Raw genomic sequence first — 17,632 nt, forward strand, 5'->3', positions numbered from 1 at the left:
ACCAGGAAGCTTTTTGGTGTGGGGGAAAGTGACTGGTAAAAAAAATAGAAGATAGATAGATAAGCGTTTTTTTTTTCTCTTATAAGCAGTTGAAATCAACTAATCTGTAAAAATCTGAAATGCTACGGCAAATGAAATGTATTATGTTGTTAACAAAATGTTAATAAAATCCAAAATTTGTTTTACCAAATTAGGATGATAGTGTTGTCTAATAACACAGAACACCTAGATATAAGAAATAATGGAATGTTTCGAATGATACTAATGAAAAAATAAAAAAGAGATAGATAGATAGATAGATAGATAGAAAGATAGATAGATAGATAGATAGATAGATCAATAGATAGATTGACAGATAGATAGATAGATGGGTTGCAAAATGGTGAGTCGACAACCAGGAAGGAGCGTCCAACATAGCTCTGGTCCTCACAAGCCCCTACCTCACGCTTCCACGGGTCTAACGATGACAAAGACCGCCAGCCAAGGGTTGCGTACTTAGCTGGTAGTGCAACCTGGGCACTGTTGTCCTTCTGACATCAGCTAGAGTGAGGAGGTGCCAGGTGGAAGCTTGGGATTTTTACCCTTTCCAAGCGAAACTCATACATACAGCCGTATGGAATACCACCTTTGGTACTTCCTTCGGGAGGTGGCCGAGCGTCTGGTCCATCTGACCAGGGGCTCAAGCATGGTCTACCTAGGATGTGGCGGGGGTTCATCAGTGGGCTCTGGTGAATCTCTACAAAAAACCACATATCTGTAAGTAACCCTGAACAAGCGACCTGGTACCGCTTTCAAAGTGCCTTAGCCCAACCATTGGAGTGCCAACCGGCACATTAGGATCGATGCCAGTAAGATCCTAATTACGGCATACTGGCTGCAAGGACAAGGACAAGGTCAAGGACTGTATCAACACGACGTTATAGAGCTGACAATCGCTCTATTCCACTTCCTTAGTAAGAATGGGTGACACTATTCTGAAACGGCAGGTGGGCTAATGGAACGGTTGCCCCCGTCCCGTTAAAACCGTGGCAGGCCTCCTAGTACGTTCAAAGCTCGCCACCTTAGCTGGTGGAAGTAGGCTCAGATGGATATTCCTGACTAGCGTCGATCTGGCTCTGAACCCGGTACCCCATGAAGGACCGTGTCAGCCCTCGCGTGGACCTCACTGCAAGCAAAGGTACCCATGGGATCACAAGGACGACTACTTACGACGGGTGGAGATAGCGGCTTGGAGGGGGGACCCTTAAGCATGGAAGTTAACAACATCAACGTAGGTGAAACAGCGAATCCGTTCGCAAAAAGTGCCTTGCCGAGGTCGCCACCGAAGCAATGCCAACAGCAGGAGCTGGAACAGCAGCAGCTGGAACACCAGCAGAGCGAAGATGAACTGCACGAGCAGCGAACACGTGAACAGGAGCGGCGGGATAAGTCGCAAAGTGAGCAGGAGCAGCGTGAGAGACAGCAGCAACATCAGCTGCAAAGTGCGTGGAAGTTACCCCCGAGCCAATCGAAGGTGGAAGCGGCGAAAACCGTCGTAGATGAGCTTCGGGAATTCGTCGATAAGAGGCACAACGTGCACAAAGACATTAAGGACCTCGTGGCAAGGATTCAAGGAACCCTCGGATCCGCCGTCAAGGACTGGAGGAAAGTGATGCAGAGGATTGAAGCTGTTGAAACCGAGTTAGCGGCGACCAAAAAGGCCCTGGCAGCTGCGGTAGTGCAGCCGGAAAAAACCGGCATAGCCCCTCGGAAAGACAGCAAGGGGAAAGAAAGGTCAGCGGGAATAGGAACTACGCCAAGTTTCACCCCCAAAAGACATAGGTCGTCACCAGGAGACGAAAGACAGGCTGTATCCAAGAAGCCGAAAAACGTAAATCCAAAACCGGCGGATGAAGTGCTCAGAGGGGGACCTGGCGATATCCCATGACAAGAGGTCCGGAACAAGAAGAAGAGAGGCAAACAGGAGAGTGCCAGAAAGCAAAGGCCAATCAGGAAGAAGGCAAAATGCGAAGCTGTTGTCGTCAAAACTAGCGAGGACACTTATGCTGAAGTCTTGCGGGCCATGAGGACGGACCCTCAACTAAAGGAGTTTAGTGCCGACGTTCAGAAGATCAGACGCACCCAGACGGGAGACATGCTCATCGAGCTAAAAAAAGACTCGGTGAACAAAAGCTCGACATACAAAGAGCTAACCGAGAGAGTCATGGGCGAAAAGGTGCAGGTGAAAGCCATGTGCCCTGAAGTGACACTCCAATTGCGGGATCTGGATTGGATCACCACCGAAGAGGAAGTGAGGACCGCCATAAAGGAGCAGTGCGATCTGGAAACGGTGCAGATGACAGTACGGCTAAGAAGAGCACCGCTTGGTACACAGGCGGCGTCCATAAAGCTCCCAGTAGACGCAGCCAACAAAGCGCTGGAAGTCGGGAAAATTCGAGTCGGTTGTTCAGTATGTCCACTGAAAATCTCCCAGAGACCGGAGGGATGCTACAGGTGCCTGGAATACGGCCACCTGGCACGGAACTGCGAAGGACCAGACAGAAGTAAGCTCTGTAGATGGTGTGGCGACGAAGGTCACAAGGCGCAAGATTGCAACAATAAGCAAAGGTGCCTGATCTGCAAGGACAAAAGTCGCAACAGACACGCGACGGGAGGCCCTAAGTGTCCGGCCTTCAAGCAAGCGAGAAATTCTAAACCGCAGTGGAGGTAACTCAGCTAAACCTCAACCACTGTGACACAGCGCAACAGCTGCTGTGGAAGTCCGTATCGGAATCGAAGTGCGACGTAGCTATCCTTGCCGAGCCGTATCGAGTACCAGCTGGAAACGGTAACTGGATCGCTGATAAAGCGAAGACAGCGGCAATCTGGACGATGGGGAGGTATCCTATCCAGGAAATAGTGTTCCAGGCGGACGAAGGCTTCGTTATTGCAAAGCTTAACGATGTGTACGTGTGTAGCTGCTACGCACCCCCCCGCTGGACATTGGACCAGTTCAACGAGATGCTGGACGAGCTAACCGATAAGCTAGCCGACCGGAGACCAGTCGTCATCGCTGGCGACTTCAATGCTTGGGCAGTTGAGGGGGCAGCCGTCTCACCAACCCAAGAGGGCGTAGTCTACTAGAAGCGCTGGCAAGGCTGGACGTAGACTTGGGTAACGAAGGAACAACCAGCACCTACCGTAGAGATGGCCGGGAATCAATAATCGACATCACTTTCTGTAGTCCTGTGTTGACGGGAGGCCTGAACTGGAGAGTCTGCGATGGGTACACTCATAGCGATCATCAGGAGGTCCGGTATAGAATTGGTGGAAGAACACAATGCTCACAGAGAGCGAGTACACCTCATGAGCAGATGTGGAAAACGAAACGTTTTAACGAAGAGCTTTTCGTGGAAGCCCTCAGAAGAGAAGGGCAGGTTCTGAACTTGAGATCGGAGGAGTTAACGGCTGCGATGGTACGAGCATGCGACATTGCCATGCCACGGAAGGTCGAGCCGAAATACAGACGTCGTCCGGTATACTGGTGGAATGAGACACTTGGCAACCTCCGCAAAAGATGTCTCCAAGCCAGTAGACGGATGCAAAGAGCCAAAACCGATGGTGAGAGGGAAGAGCGAAGATTAACATTGAGGGCGGCGAAAGCCGATCTGAAAAGAGAAATTTCGCTGAGCAAGAGAACGTGCTTCAAGGAGTTGTGTCGCGATGCCAATGCAAATCCGTGGGGAGATGCATACAGGGTGGCGATGGCCAAGATCAGTGGTCCAGCCGTACCCGCTGAAACATGCCCAGAGAAGTTGCAGATTATCGTCGACGGGTTGTTCCCACAACACGCGCCAACGGTCTGGCCACCGACACCGTATGGCCAGGAAGGTGAAGAAAGAGCAATCATTACCAATGAGGAGCTCATAGAGGCGGCCAAGAAAATGAAGCCGAAGAAAGCGCCTGGCCCTGATGGTATCCCCAACGTAGCGTTGAAAGCTGCTATCACGCCCAACCCAGATATGTTCCGGACATCACTCCAGATCTGCTTAGATGAGGGACATTTCCCAGCACAGTGGAAAAGGCAAAAACTGGTTCTGCTACCGAAACCGGGTAAGCCCCCCGGTGAACCAGGCTCGTTTCGGCCGATATGTTTGCTTGACACACTCGGAAAGCTGTTGGAGAGGATCATCCTCAATAGACTGATGGCGTTCACTGAGGGAGAGCGTGGACTGTCGGAGTGGCAGTATGGATTCCGGAAAGGAAAGTCAACGGTAGATGCCATCAAAACAGTGATTGACACAGCCGACAAAGCAAGGACAAAAAAAACGTAGAGGTAACCGTTACTGTGCTGTCGTGACGATAGATGTGAGAAACGCCTTTAACAGTGCAAGCTGGGAAGCCATTGCTGTGGCGTTACATAAAATGAAGGTTCCGGATTATCTGTGCAAGATACTAGGAAGCTACTTTGAAAACCGGGTCTTGAGCTACAGCACTAGCGAAGGACAGAAGACGAGGTCGGTAAATGCGGGAGTTCCACAGGGCGAATTTGTTTATCGGCATATCGGTCTATTTTGCTCGAAGTAAGAGGGAGCATGGAGAAGAAAGCAATGAATACTAGATGGATAGGTACCGTAAGGGAACGGCGAGAGAAATTGGATTAGATGTTGAAGAGGGCATACCATATTAAACAGTATTACTTGAAACGTCACTTCCTTGTGGCTAACGTCCCCTATGGGAACGGCTTGGGAGTGTTTTGAGAATGACACTACCAAGACAGCCACAGGGCTCTATCCTGGGTCCAACGTTGTGGAATGCTATGTACGACGGAGTGCTGACGCTTAGGCTGCCAACAGGCGTCAAAATCGTTGGATTTGCAGACGACATCACGCTTGTGGTCATTGGTGACTCACTGGAAAGGGTGGAGGTTCTCGCTACAGAAGCAGTGGACGCAGTCGAAAACTGGATGTACGAGAAGAAACTGGTGATAGCCCACCAAAAAACGGAGCTGTTGCTTATCAGCAATCGAAAAGTGGTGCAGAAGGCTGAGATTACAGTGGGAGAACACACCATAGCCTCAAAGCGGGAGCTAAAACACCTCGGCGTAATGATCGACGATCGGCTGAACTTCAACTGCCATGTCGATTACGCGTGCGAGAAAGCAGCAAGGGCAGTCACAGCGCTGTCCAGGATCATGCCGAATAACTCGGCGATTTGCAGCAGTAAGCGGAGGCTATTGTCTAGCGTGGCTACGTCGATCCTGAGGTACGCTAGCCCGGCGTGGGGAACCGCAATGAAGACGAAGAGGAACCGAGTCAAGCTTAGCAGCACGTATAGGCTGATGGCCATGCGGGTAGCGAGTGCCTACCGAACCATATCTTCGGAGGCAGTATGCGTGATTGCCGGAATGGTCCCTATCGGCTACGTTTTGGAAGAGGATAAGGAGTGCTACGAAGCTAGTAGTACTAGAGGAGCCCGGAAGATTGCCCGAGCCGACACGATGGTGAAATGGCAACGCGAGTGGGATACCGCTGAGAAGGGAAGGTGGACTTATCGCCTTATTCCAAATCTGGCGAAATGGGTGAGCAGATCCCATGGAGAAGTCAACTTCCACTTGACGCAGTTCTTGTCAGGTCACGGCTGCTTCAAGAAATATCTGCACAGGTTCGGCCACGCAGAGTCGCCGCTCTGCGCTGAGTGCCCAGTCGTAGAGGAGTCGCCGGAACACGTCATTTTCGAGTGTCCACGTTTTGCTGCGGAACGTAGCGAGATGACAGCGGTCTGCGGTGCTGACGTAACCGTAGACAACGTAGTGGATAGAATGTGTAGCGATGAGGTGATGTGGAACGCGGTGAACATGGCGGTGACGAAAATAATGTCATTGCTTCAGCGGAAGTGGAGGGAGGAACAAGCCGGTGAACCGGAAGTCAGTCTCCAACCGGAATCGCCGAACCGACCTCGGCACCCAACCGGTAGGTAAGCTTGATCCACCGTCGGGGACAAGACCGAGTAGATCGTGGAAAAGCCCCGGAAATTGTAGGCTTCGTGGCCGTGCGGTTAGCGGCGTCAGTCGTTTAGGCATATTGTGCCATGAAGTGTGGGTTCGATTCCCACTCCAGTCGGTGGAAACTTTTCGTCAAACGAAAAATTCATCATTGGGCTACTGGGTGTTTCGTGTTGTCCGTTGCCTAATGTTTGTGATTGTTCAGTCTGTGCAGCCTTGAGCTGAAGACGGTGTAAATTGTCTTGCCAAATTGGTCGTCAGGGCACCTGTGAACCGGAAGTCATCCACCAACCGGAATCGCAGGATCGACCTTGGCACCTATCCGGGCAGCATCGGTACCGGAAGAACTTCCACCTCCGGGGAAGTCTTCGTCGGGGTAGGGTAGATTCACCGCCGGGGACTATCCGAATAGTGCGCGAGAACCTGGAGTGCTAAATGGCATGCGTCCAGCACCGAGAGAACTTCCTTCGTCAGGGAGTTCCTGGCACCCATGGTATCGTGAGCCGAATGGCTGAATATGGCATGTTTAGATCACAAACAAGGAATACTAACAAATTATTAATGGGATCCGAAGGGCTCAGCATGGCATGGATTAGGAACTAACAAATTAATGATGGAGCCGAAGGGCTTAATGAAGGGTGCGCGTAGCATGTGTCGCCTCTTCTTCGAAGTAATACCGCAAGGTGGTGCCGGAGAAGAATTCTTTACGGTGACGGTGTACCTAGGAGACTGTTTTTTAGTGGGTAGGCGCCCCATTGCGAATCCCACACAGTGCCAAACCATACACTGTGGCATGAGCATGAACAAATACAGGCCAGTCTTGAGAAGATTTTTTAACTCCTAGAGATGCATGAAAAAAAAAAAAAAAAAAAGATAGATAGATAGATGGATAAATAGGTAGAAAGATAGATAGATAGATAGATAGATAAATAGATAGATAGATAGAAGAAGAGGTTTCGGTGTAATAGCTGAGTAAGCTGAAGGATGAAGATTGAAAACTACTAACAAACGTTTTGGCTGTTGTTGCGTCGCACATCATCCCGAGGAGGAACAAATAACTCCCCAATAACTTATGCATACCATTTTTTGGTATCATACCAAAATTAGGTATTTTTCAGTTGTCAATACCTCAATTTGGTATTATAATGGTATTGAAAAAAATCTTTAAAACAATTAAAAATACTTCATTGAGGTATTAAACAGCTATTGAGGTCTGCTGGAGGTATTGAACTACAATTGAAAAATTTCATTTTTATATGAAAATCTATCAAGTATTATTGAGGTATTACAATACCTGATCTAGTTATCAGTTTGGTGTTCGTAGAATATGCTTGAGATATTATTTGAGGTATTTTACCTCTTATGCAGGGCTAATTCATACCTCATTTAGGTATTAAGTATTGGAAATTATCCCGAGGAGGAACAAATAACTCCCCAATAACTTATGCATACCATTTTTTGGTATCATACCAAAATTAGGTATTGTTCAGTTGTCAATACCTCAATTTGGTATTATAATGGTATTGAAAAAAATCTTTAAAACAATTAAAAATACTTCATTGAGGTATTAAACAGCTATTGAGGTCTGCTGGAGGTATTGAACTACAATTGAAAAATTTCATTTTTATATGAAAATCCATCAAGTATTATTGAGGTATTACAATACCTGATCTAGTTATCAGTTTGGTGTTCGTAGAATATGCTTGAGATATTATTTGAGGTATTTTACCTCTTATGCAGGGCTAATTCATACCTCATTTAGGTATGTAGTATTGAAAATTATCTGGTATGGAATACCTCAATTTGGTATTCAGTAGTTATTTTCTTCTGCTCGGGATCTGGTATGGAATATCTCAATTTGGTATTCAGTAGTTATTTTCTTCTGCTCGGGATACTTTACTGTACAGCCGAATTTCTAATAAAATTGAAACGATGTCCACCGAAAAAAATGCCACGCCTTGCGTTTATCCCTTATGTCTGGATTTCATGGACGATGGTATCCTACTTCGTGTCTCATGCAACCGATAACTTGGGTAGCTAACTGGTGATTCAACCGTCTGACGAGACAAGGTCGGCATGGACCACACAGGACCGGAACATCCTCAACGAATCATAAATGGGGCAATAACTCAAAAATAATATGATAGCTCGTGCTTCTTTTGCCCCCACCAGCAGCACTTCCGGGGCGCATCTATTGTGCCTGGTTAGTAGAAGTTTGGACAACGTTCCTGACAGTGGATGCCAAAATAAGAAAATAAATAAAATTTCCTGCTGTAAAGCAGAAAAGTTTCGGCTGGCGGCTGACCCCTTACGGTCGATAAAGTTTCCGGGATGATTTATGGTTTGGCCGTTTATCGAGTGGCGTGAAACAAATTAGTTTGGAAGGTTTTTTGCCGGCTGTTGATTTCTTTCCAGTGCATGTCTCGTTTGGAAACAGACGTGGATCATGATGTGGATAAAATTTGAAACACTTTTTCTCTTCTTCTATTATTGCAGGTCTGGACCCCGCGTTTCCGCTGTACGTATTTGAAAAAGCCTCGCAACGGCTGAGCCCGAACGATGCTGAATTTGTGGATGTCATTCATACTGACGGAGGCCTATTGGGATATCCATGGCCGCTTGGTCATGTAGATTTCTATCCCAACGGGGGAGTTCCGCTGCAGCCAGGATGTGCCCAGCAGGAATTGTCCAAGAATCGATGGTTGGGAGTGATAATCGGATGCAGCCATGCCCGTGCCTGGCAATACTTTGCTGAATCGCTGACCAGACCCAGAGCGTTTTTGTGTGATAGGTGCGAACACAACGATGACAATGTTACGGATAGCAATTGCACCATGACAAAGGAGGTTTATATGGGCATGGATACCGACAGGGCACTTCGAGGGAAGTTCTATTTAACGACGAATCCAGAGCCACCGTTCGGTAGGAACTTGCCAATCGATTGACACTTTTTCTAGTTTTATAGAAATATCGAAAACCTCCTTCTGTAAATAGTAGTGTTAGGTAGAATTTTGAAATTCACTATGTACAATGATTGTGATTAGATTTTTATGCTAATAGGGGAATTGTATTCCATTATGAAAGAAAATCCCGCCGTGGCAATTGAAACGCTTCATCGGGTTACCACATTTCGTTTCATTATTTATCCCCCCCACCGTAGGGCCGATATCGTAGCTCGGGAGCACGCAACGAATGACACTCATAAATTTTAAACCCGACCGTGAATATTGCAGATAGCCTTCACCATTTAATCCTTCGTTCGCGATCCTTCGATAACGAACGTGCCCTGAATACAGATCAGATTCACCCGCACCAACAACAGCCTCCGAATGTGGCCCCCCCAAAACAGGAATGGGATGATTGTCCCGGGTAAAGGACAATTTCAAATGAGTATCAAATTTTACCAATAAAATGTTTGTTTTAATGTCAAAATGTTTGAATAAGAATTCAGTTTTCATGATACAAAAACCTAAACATTCATTATTTTCCATTGTAATAAAAATCAATAACGAATATAAAAAAATGTAAAAAATGAACAAGTTATTATTGAGATATTAATTGAAATTTTGTAACAAATTAAGCTTTTTGTGGTAGATAATGAGCAGTTATGTGGTAAGATAATGAGCAGTTAATCTTTTTAAAATTCTGGTTGCACAGTTTGATAAAAGTTTGCACTACAATGATAAAATAGGATATTTTTTTGTTTTCGTCATATAAACTGATTTATAATTTTGTTATTTTAACCCATATTCAAAAAATGGCAAATTTCGATATGCGAACGTTTTTATGGTAGATTCCGTATTTAATTGTAATGTTTTTGTTTAATTGTATGTTTTCTGGTTAAACTAGTACTTCAATTCAACTTTGATGACAAGGTTTGATACAAACTTTTTCAAATGCATTATTTCTATAACATTAATTAATATCAAAATAACGTCATATTTAAAAATGATCACGAAGTTCGTTGTTCTAATGATATTAGGTATAAATTGGTAAATAATTTTGCCCAAATAAGTTAATAGCTCACTATTTGATTATTTTAAAGAATTACATACCAATATTTTTTTGCTATTATTGCAAGTTTTTTTTATCAATGTGATATTGAATGTAAAAGGTAAGTAGGCCTTGACCGGCTTGGATGGTCTTTTTTCTGCTTGTCATTTTTTTTTCATTTTTCAGATACGATTTCTTCAAGAATTTCCAATTGTGAGGAATAACCTGTAAGGACCTGGTAGATTTGGTTGATCGGTGTTAAGCTTCTCCTAATAGCTGGTTGGTGTTGGTTTTGAAGCAATATTTGGCGGTGTTTGAAGAAGTGAAAACAATTGGTCTTTCCGGTGTTTGTTGGATTCATTTTGGCGTTTGTTAAGTATTCCTTTGTATTTATTTGTTATTTGATAAGTTTGTTTTTGTTATTAGTTGAATCCCCGTTCAATTTCCACTATGGAAATTGACGGGGGCTTACAAAATCCAGATACTAATAATGATTTAGTACCTTCTACTTCGAAACCATTTCGAATAAAAATCTACCCTGCGACTTTTGCTGGTCCATTTCCTGTTTGTTTCCGGAAGAAAGATCGACCCATAAATGTTTTGTTGATTTAATCGGAAGTATACAAGAAATATAAATCAGTTAAGGAAATTAAAAAAATATCCTTAGACAAACTTAGAGTTGTTTTTGGAACTAGAGATGAAGCCAATTCTCTTTTAGAATCCAAATTATTTAATGATTCTTATCGTGTATATGCTCCGTGCGATTCTTGAGAAATCAGCGGAGTCATCTACGATGAATCATTAGATTGTGACGTTATAAGGTCCCATGGCTCTGGCATTTTGAGAAATCAATCGATTTCTCCGGTCAAAATCTTAGATTGCGAACGTTTGTCGAAATTATCATTTGATGCAAATGGAATTTCTAAATATGTTCATTCCAATTGTATTAAAATTACTTTTTCAGGATCTGTTTTGCCAGATTTTCTGAATATTGATAATGTTTTTTTTTCGCGTGAGGCTTTATTTTCCAAAGCTCATGCATTGTAATAGATGTCTTCTATTTGGGCATAGGGTAGGTGTACCAGTTATGGCCATAGTGGTTCCCTATTTGGCCATACGTAATAACTTGAATGTCTCCACATTTTGAAAAGTTTTGTGTGTTTTAGCTGTAAGGTATACGATATATCTTGATGTTAAAACATTCAAAAAGATTAAAATGTGAAAGTCATCGAAATTTCAAATATGGCCAAATAGAGAACCACTATGGCCATAACTGGTACACTTTCCCTACATCTGATTTTTGCTCAAATAAACAAAAATGCTCAAAATGTGGAGATCTTCATTCTACATCTGAATGTAAATTAAAATCAGATATTAGTATTTATTGCAAACAAAAACATAATTCAATTAATAATTGTTCGGTATACATATCCAATAAAAAAAAACTTAATGAAAAACTAAGAAATCAAAATAAATATTCATATTCAGAGATTTTGAAAACTTCTGGTGATTTTAGTTCACCAAATCTATATGAAACTTTATCTGATATTGAAAATGATAATACATTTGATAAAAATGATAAATATATTTACAAACCTCCAAGTAAAAGAAAACGTCCTAATGTTTCTGCTGTTTATAATGATCCTAAAACATATACTCATTCTTCAAAATTATTTGAACAAAATTTTCCTCCTCTAAATATTGCATCTACTTCCAAAAATATTCCCGGATTTCAGAAAATTAATGATAAAAATGGAGAAAATAATAATGATAACAATATTTCAGGCAGTGAAAAAAATGATTTTTACATTTTGAGCATTTTAGAACAAATATTAAACTTATTAGGTATGAGCGATTTTTGGAAAAATCTAATAAAGAAGATTTTACCTTTTCTCATGAATCTTTTTGAAAAACTCAAATCATTTGGACCCTTTTTGTCTTCATTATTTTCCTAATGGCTTCGGACAATTTCACAGGATTGAAAATCTTACAATGGAATTGTCACAGTATTTCCCCAAAAATTGATAAACTTAAAGCCATGTTGACAAATTATGATTTAGATATATTTTGTTTGAATGAGACTTGGCTCACTAAGGATAAAGTTTTTCGTATTCCATCACACCATATTGTTCGTTGTGATAGGAATGTTCCATTTGGAGGGGTATTGATCGGTATCCGTGATAATATTGAATTCAAATATTTGCATATATCTCTCAATACTAATATTGAATTTATTGCTATTTCCGTCAATTATGATGGTTTTAAGTTTTCAATTATTTGTATGTACATTTCTCCGAATGTTTCTTTTTCATTATCTGAAATTAAAAATATTTTGGATAATGTGCCTTCTCCTTTTTATATTCTTGGGGATTTCAATGCACATAATTTTGCTTGGGGAAGTGATAAAATTGATGGTAGAGGTTCATTAATAATGGACCTGATTGACGAATTAAATTTAAATGGATTCAAAGGATCATTTACCAGCATTGCTATTCCGCCAGCTCATAATTCAGTTATAGATTAATCATTTTGTTCCAGTAATTTATCATTTATTTCTTCCTGGAAAACAATTAATGATCCAAACGGTAGTGATCATTTACCAATTTTATTTCAAATTTATAGTTCTAAAAGCAATTCAAAATTTGCTTTAGTAAATTCTTCTGATTTATGTAAAAATGTTGACTGGAATAAATTTTCTGATCTAGTTTCTTTTTCTTTAATACATTTGATTACTCCACAACTCCACTTGAAAATTTTGAAATATTTTTGAAGCTTTTAATGGAAACTTTAATAAAATCGCAAACAAAAAAACATGTCTCTAAATCTCCTGTTAAAAAACGTCCGACATTTTGGTGGGATAATGATTGTTCATTAGCTTTAAAAAATAAATCTGATGCATTTAAAAATTTCGAAGGTTTGGTTCTAGGGATAATTATTTTTTATATTGCAAAGCTGAAGCACTAGGATAACCAAATTTAAGAAAAGAAATTATTGGAAAAATTTTGTTCAAAATCTTGATAAAGAATCTTCATTATCCACTCTATGGCAGGTTGCAAGAAATTTAAGAAATTAAGAATTTTCAACTCAACCTATTTTGGAATATTTTACAGAATGGATAGAAAAATTTGCATCTAAAATTTGTCCTAATTTTGTAACTCAAAATATTAATTTTAAAACACATCAAACATTCAACTATTTTCCTGAACTTATTTTCTCTATCTGTTACTCATAATACTTCTCCAGGAATTGATAAAATAAAATTTATTGTACTACAAAATTTACCATTTGAAGGCAAAATGCATTTACTATCATTATATAATTATTTTCTTCTTCAAAATATATTCCCACCAAAATGGCGTTTTGTAGAAGTTATTAGTTTATTAAAATCAGGTAAAAATCCTTCATTGGCTGACAGTAGAAGACCTATTAGTTTATTATCATGTGTACGTAAACTTATGGTACGAATGATTTTGAATCGCCTTGAATTATGGGCTGAGAGGAATAACATTTTTGCTTCATCACAATATGGTTTCAGGAAAGGTTGTGGTACTCGTGATTGTACTGCTCTTTTAGCATCTCAAATTCATCTTTCATTCAATAGAAAACAAGACATGGTTTCCACTTTTCTTGATGTTTCTGGAGCATATGATTCTGTTCTTATTGATTTATTATATGAAAAAATGTTAAATTTCAAAATTCCAATTGTTTTATCAAATTTCATATGTACTTTGTTTTCTTTCAAAATTATGAATTTTTTTCACAACATTTGGATCTTCTAAAATAGTTCGTTATAGCTATTTTGGTTTACCTCAAGGATCTTGTTTGAGTCCTTTCTTGTACATTTTATTTACAAGTGATTTAGCATATATTATACCAAATGGTTGCTATTTTTATCAATTTGCTGATGACAAGGTTTTATCTGTCAGTGGCAAAAATAGAGAAGTGATTCGTCATTTTATGCAATGTGCATTGGATAATATTTGTAGCTGGGCACATAAAAATGGTTTTACATTTTCAGTAGCTAAAACAAAATTTATAATATTTTTGCGTAAACATTCTGTTTTTAACTTTAATTTATTTTTTCATAATTCAATATTGAACAGGTTGATGAATATAAATACCTCGGAATATGGTTTGATTCCAAATTAACGTGGAAGTATCATATTCAGTATATTCAAAAAACGTGTTCGAAGCGAATAAATTTCCTTAAAACAATTACTGGTGGGGTGGGGTGCTCATTAGAGTGATGCAAATTTTGAAATTTTAGCTCCCCTATGCTTAAACGATTTTATTTATGAAAAATAGCATCCTCCCAAAGTTTGAAGTAATTCGGAAGAAATTTGACTGTGCACACGCCATTTGTAGTTTATATGGAGATTACTATGGAAAACGTCAATCTTTAGTGTTCAGCCCTCTATATCTTCGTCATAAAATTTTATGGAAAAGTGAACAAATTCTTCTAATGTGAAATCCTCCCAGCTACAACTTTGCCGAAGACCACTTTTTGATTGAACGTCAGGATAAATTGTTATTCATCATTATAAAGTTGGTTTGCATGTAGCATGCTTCACCAACTGTTCGGCAGGCAACAGTGGTGCTCCTGGCGGGAAGAATAGATCAAAGTAATCCAGGCTACTATGTTCTACAGCAAAAAAGCAGTGTTGCTCTGAAAGTAATTGATTGATCATCTCAGCATGATTCAGACTTTGTTATCAATAATAACAAACTATCCTTAAGTCCCATCGAAATGTGGTCTTCGGCAAAGTTGTAGCTGGGAAGTTTTCACATGAGATGAGTGTGTTCACTTTTCCATAGATTATTATGACGAGCAGTTAAAGGACTGAACACAAAAGGTTTGCCTTTTCCATAGTAATTTCCATATAAACTTCAAATAGCGTGTGCACAACCAAATTTCATCCGAATCTTTCCAAATTTTGGGAGGATCATTTTAATCATAATTGACATCGTTTAAGCATAGGGGAGCAAAAACTTCAAAATTTGCATCAGTCTAGTGCTCATCCTTCTGATTTAATAACACTTTATACAAGGACAATACGTTCTGTACTGGAATATGGTTGTTTTACCTTTGGAAGTACTGCTCCTACACATTTTTCTAAAATTGAAAAAAAATTCAATATCGTTGTTTGAGAATTTGTTAAAAATTAATGAATTCCACTCATACAAAATCTGTGGAAGTTTTAGCAGGGATTGTTCCATTGAAAATTCGTTTCCATGAATTAAATTGCAAATATATTACACAATGTATTTCGAATAATCATCCGATAATCAAAATTTTAAAATCATCAGCTGAAATTAATACAACAAGTAAAATTTTAGACTCCTTTAATCATTGTTTAAATCAAAATATTATAGCTGATTCGTCAAACTTTTTTTATAAATATGAAATTCAAATCCACTCGTTCCAACCTTTAATTGATTTATCTTTACATGAAGAATTGAAACAAATTTCACACAATGACTATCCTCGGTTTGCTAGTTTGTTTTTTCATCGTAAATTTATTGGTGTAAATGTTGATCAACTTTATTTTTCAGATGGATCTTTAATGAAGGACATTGCAGGGTTCGGAGTATACAATCATTTTGCAGCACATTTTTTTAAATTACAGTCTCCATGTTCTATTTTTATTGCCGAATTAACTGCATTATATTTTACATGCAGTTTGATAAAAAATCGTTCACCAAATATATTTCTTATTTGTTCTGATAGTTTCAGTTGTCTTAAAGCCATTAGATCCGTAAATTTTCATGCTAAAACTCATCATCTTATTCTAATGATAAAACAATTATTATTTAAACTAAATTTACTAGGATTTATCGTTAAATTTGTATGGGTTCCATCTCATTCAAAAATTTATGGTAATGAACAAGCTGATTCTTTAGCTAAATTGGGTGTTCGTTGTGGTATTACATATAACCGTAGTATTTTTGCATCTGAATATCATACAAAATTTAAGAAATCTTCCTTATATGATTGGCAAACGTCTTGGGACTCAAGTGATAAAGGACGTTGGTGTCATTCTATTCAACCAAAAGTTTGTCTAAATCCATGGTTTAAAAATTTATCAGTTAGTCGAAATTTCATTTGTAGCATTTCAAGACTGATTTCAAATCATTATAATTGTAACAGTCATTTATATCGCATCGACATAAAAGATTCAAATTTATGTGATTGTGGACCATTCTATGAAGACATTGATCATATAATTTTTCATTGTTCAAGATACATTATACCAAGGAATATTTTTTTAAAACAAATTCATAATTTAAATCATACTACTCCAATATCTGTTAGAGATATTTTAGGAAATATGTGCCTTCCAATATTGAAACTTTTATATCAGATTTTGAATGAAATCTCCTATTATATATGATACTTGTCTTTTTTTCCTACGTTTCTTTTCAGCTTTGAAGAACAGTTTTCTATTTGTGGTACCTTAACTATTATGGACCTCTCCTAGGACCTTTCACTTCTTCAAGGATTTGGCTCTGCTATGGATCAATGCCATCAATGATTAGGGGCCCAGATAGCCGTAGCGGTAAACGCGCAGCTATTCAGCAAGACCAAGCTGAGGGTCGTGGGTTCGAATCCCACCAGTCGAGGATCTTTTCGTAAAGGAAATTTTCTCGACATCCCAGGGCATAGAGTATCTTCGTACCTGCCACACGATATACGCATGCAAAAATGGTCATTGGCATAGAAAGCTCTCAGTTAATAACTGTGGAAGTGCTCATAAGAACACTAAGCTGAGAAGCAGGCTCTATCCCAGTGGGGATGTAAAGCCAAAAAAAAAAATGGATCAATGCCGCTTGAGCCTTTTATTGTTAAGATTGTTTATTTTGTAATGTTTTTAGAAAAGATGAAGAGGTTTTGTGCCTTTTTGAGAAAGATTTCGGTAAGAAATCACTCAAAGGGGTTTTCCCTCTTCCAAAATTTCAAGTTAAAAATAAATAAATAAATAAATAGATATTGAATGTCAAATATAAATAACATAATAATGGTTAAACTAGACATGATTGTGACACTTGTTTCTCATTTAGTCATTGTTTCGTTATTCACCTCTACTCGGGATGCGGTGCGTTAGTAGATAGATATACGCTATCCATATACACAATTGGACTGCAAATCAAACGGTTCAGTTTCATTTTTGAGATTATTTATTGATGGCACTTCACCAACTCATCGCTTGGTTGCGGTTTCACGCCAATTTTCGTTTTTCCCCTCCACACCGAATGTGGCATATACATACTACATACAGCCCAATTTAAAAATTGGAGAATCTGATGAAAATGCTTTTAGGAAATAAAAAGGATCCATTAGCATTTGTTTCTTTTCTAGTATGCACATGAATTGAGGATTTTTACATTAGCGTTGAATTATTTTTCTGGAAGGTTCAAAGAGGGCAGACTATTAGTGCCCTATCTTCTATACACATTCAGTTTTGACTGTTACGTAAGAAGCTTTCATATATGCGCCTTGCATCGTACCCCATAAATCGACTGTCAATGTGCCAAATGGATTCACTAAACTGTAGTAAAACTAAGGTACAAGTAATTTATGAGTATTGGCGTAAATGGCGAAATCCATTTTTCCCCCTCTCAGACCTGGGCCCCTACAAACAATCTTATAAACGATTG

The 17,632-nt window shown here is 39.7% G+C and overlaps 2 protein-coding genes across 5 annotated transcripts in view; one reads left to right on the plus strand and one right to left on the minus strand.

Annotated features, from left to right (window-relative positions):
• LOC5573759 (phospholipase A1) overlaps window positions 1-9,042 on the plus strand; it is a 157,000-nt gene extending 147,958 nt beyond the window's left edge. For all 4 annotated transcript variants that reach the window (XM_021849939.1, XM_021849938.1, XM_021849940.1 and 1 more), the window contains exon 6: window positions 8,480-9,042. In XM_021849939.1, the coding sequence (XP_021705631.1) occupies window positions 8,480-8,928 (449 nt within the window). In that variant the 3' untranslated portion in view covers window positions 8,929-9,042. The remainder of the gene's footprint in view (window positions 1-8,479) is intronic.
• Window positions 1-17,632, minus strand: part of LOC110677921 (probable serine/threonine-protein kinase DDB_G0282963) — a 329,903-nt gene that overhangs the window by 235,285 nt on the left and 76,986 nt on the right. The window lies entirely within an intron of this gene.

Source organism: Aedes aegypti, chromosome 3, assembly GCF_002204515.2.
Source record: "Aedes aegypti strain LVP_AGWG chromosome 3, AaegL5.0 Primary Assembly, whole genome shotgun sequence".
Lineage (NCBI taxonomy): Eukaryota > Metazoa > Arthropoda > Insecta > Diptera > Culicidae > Aedes > Aedes aegypti.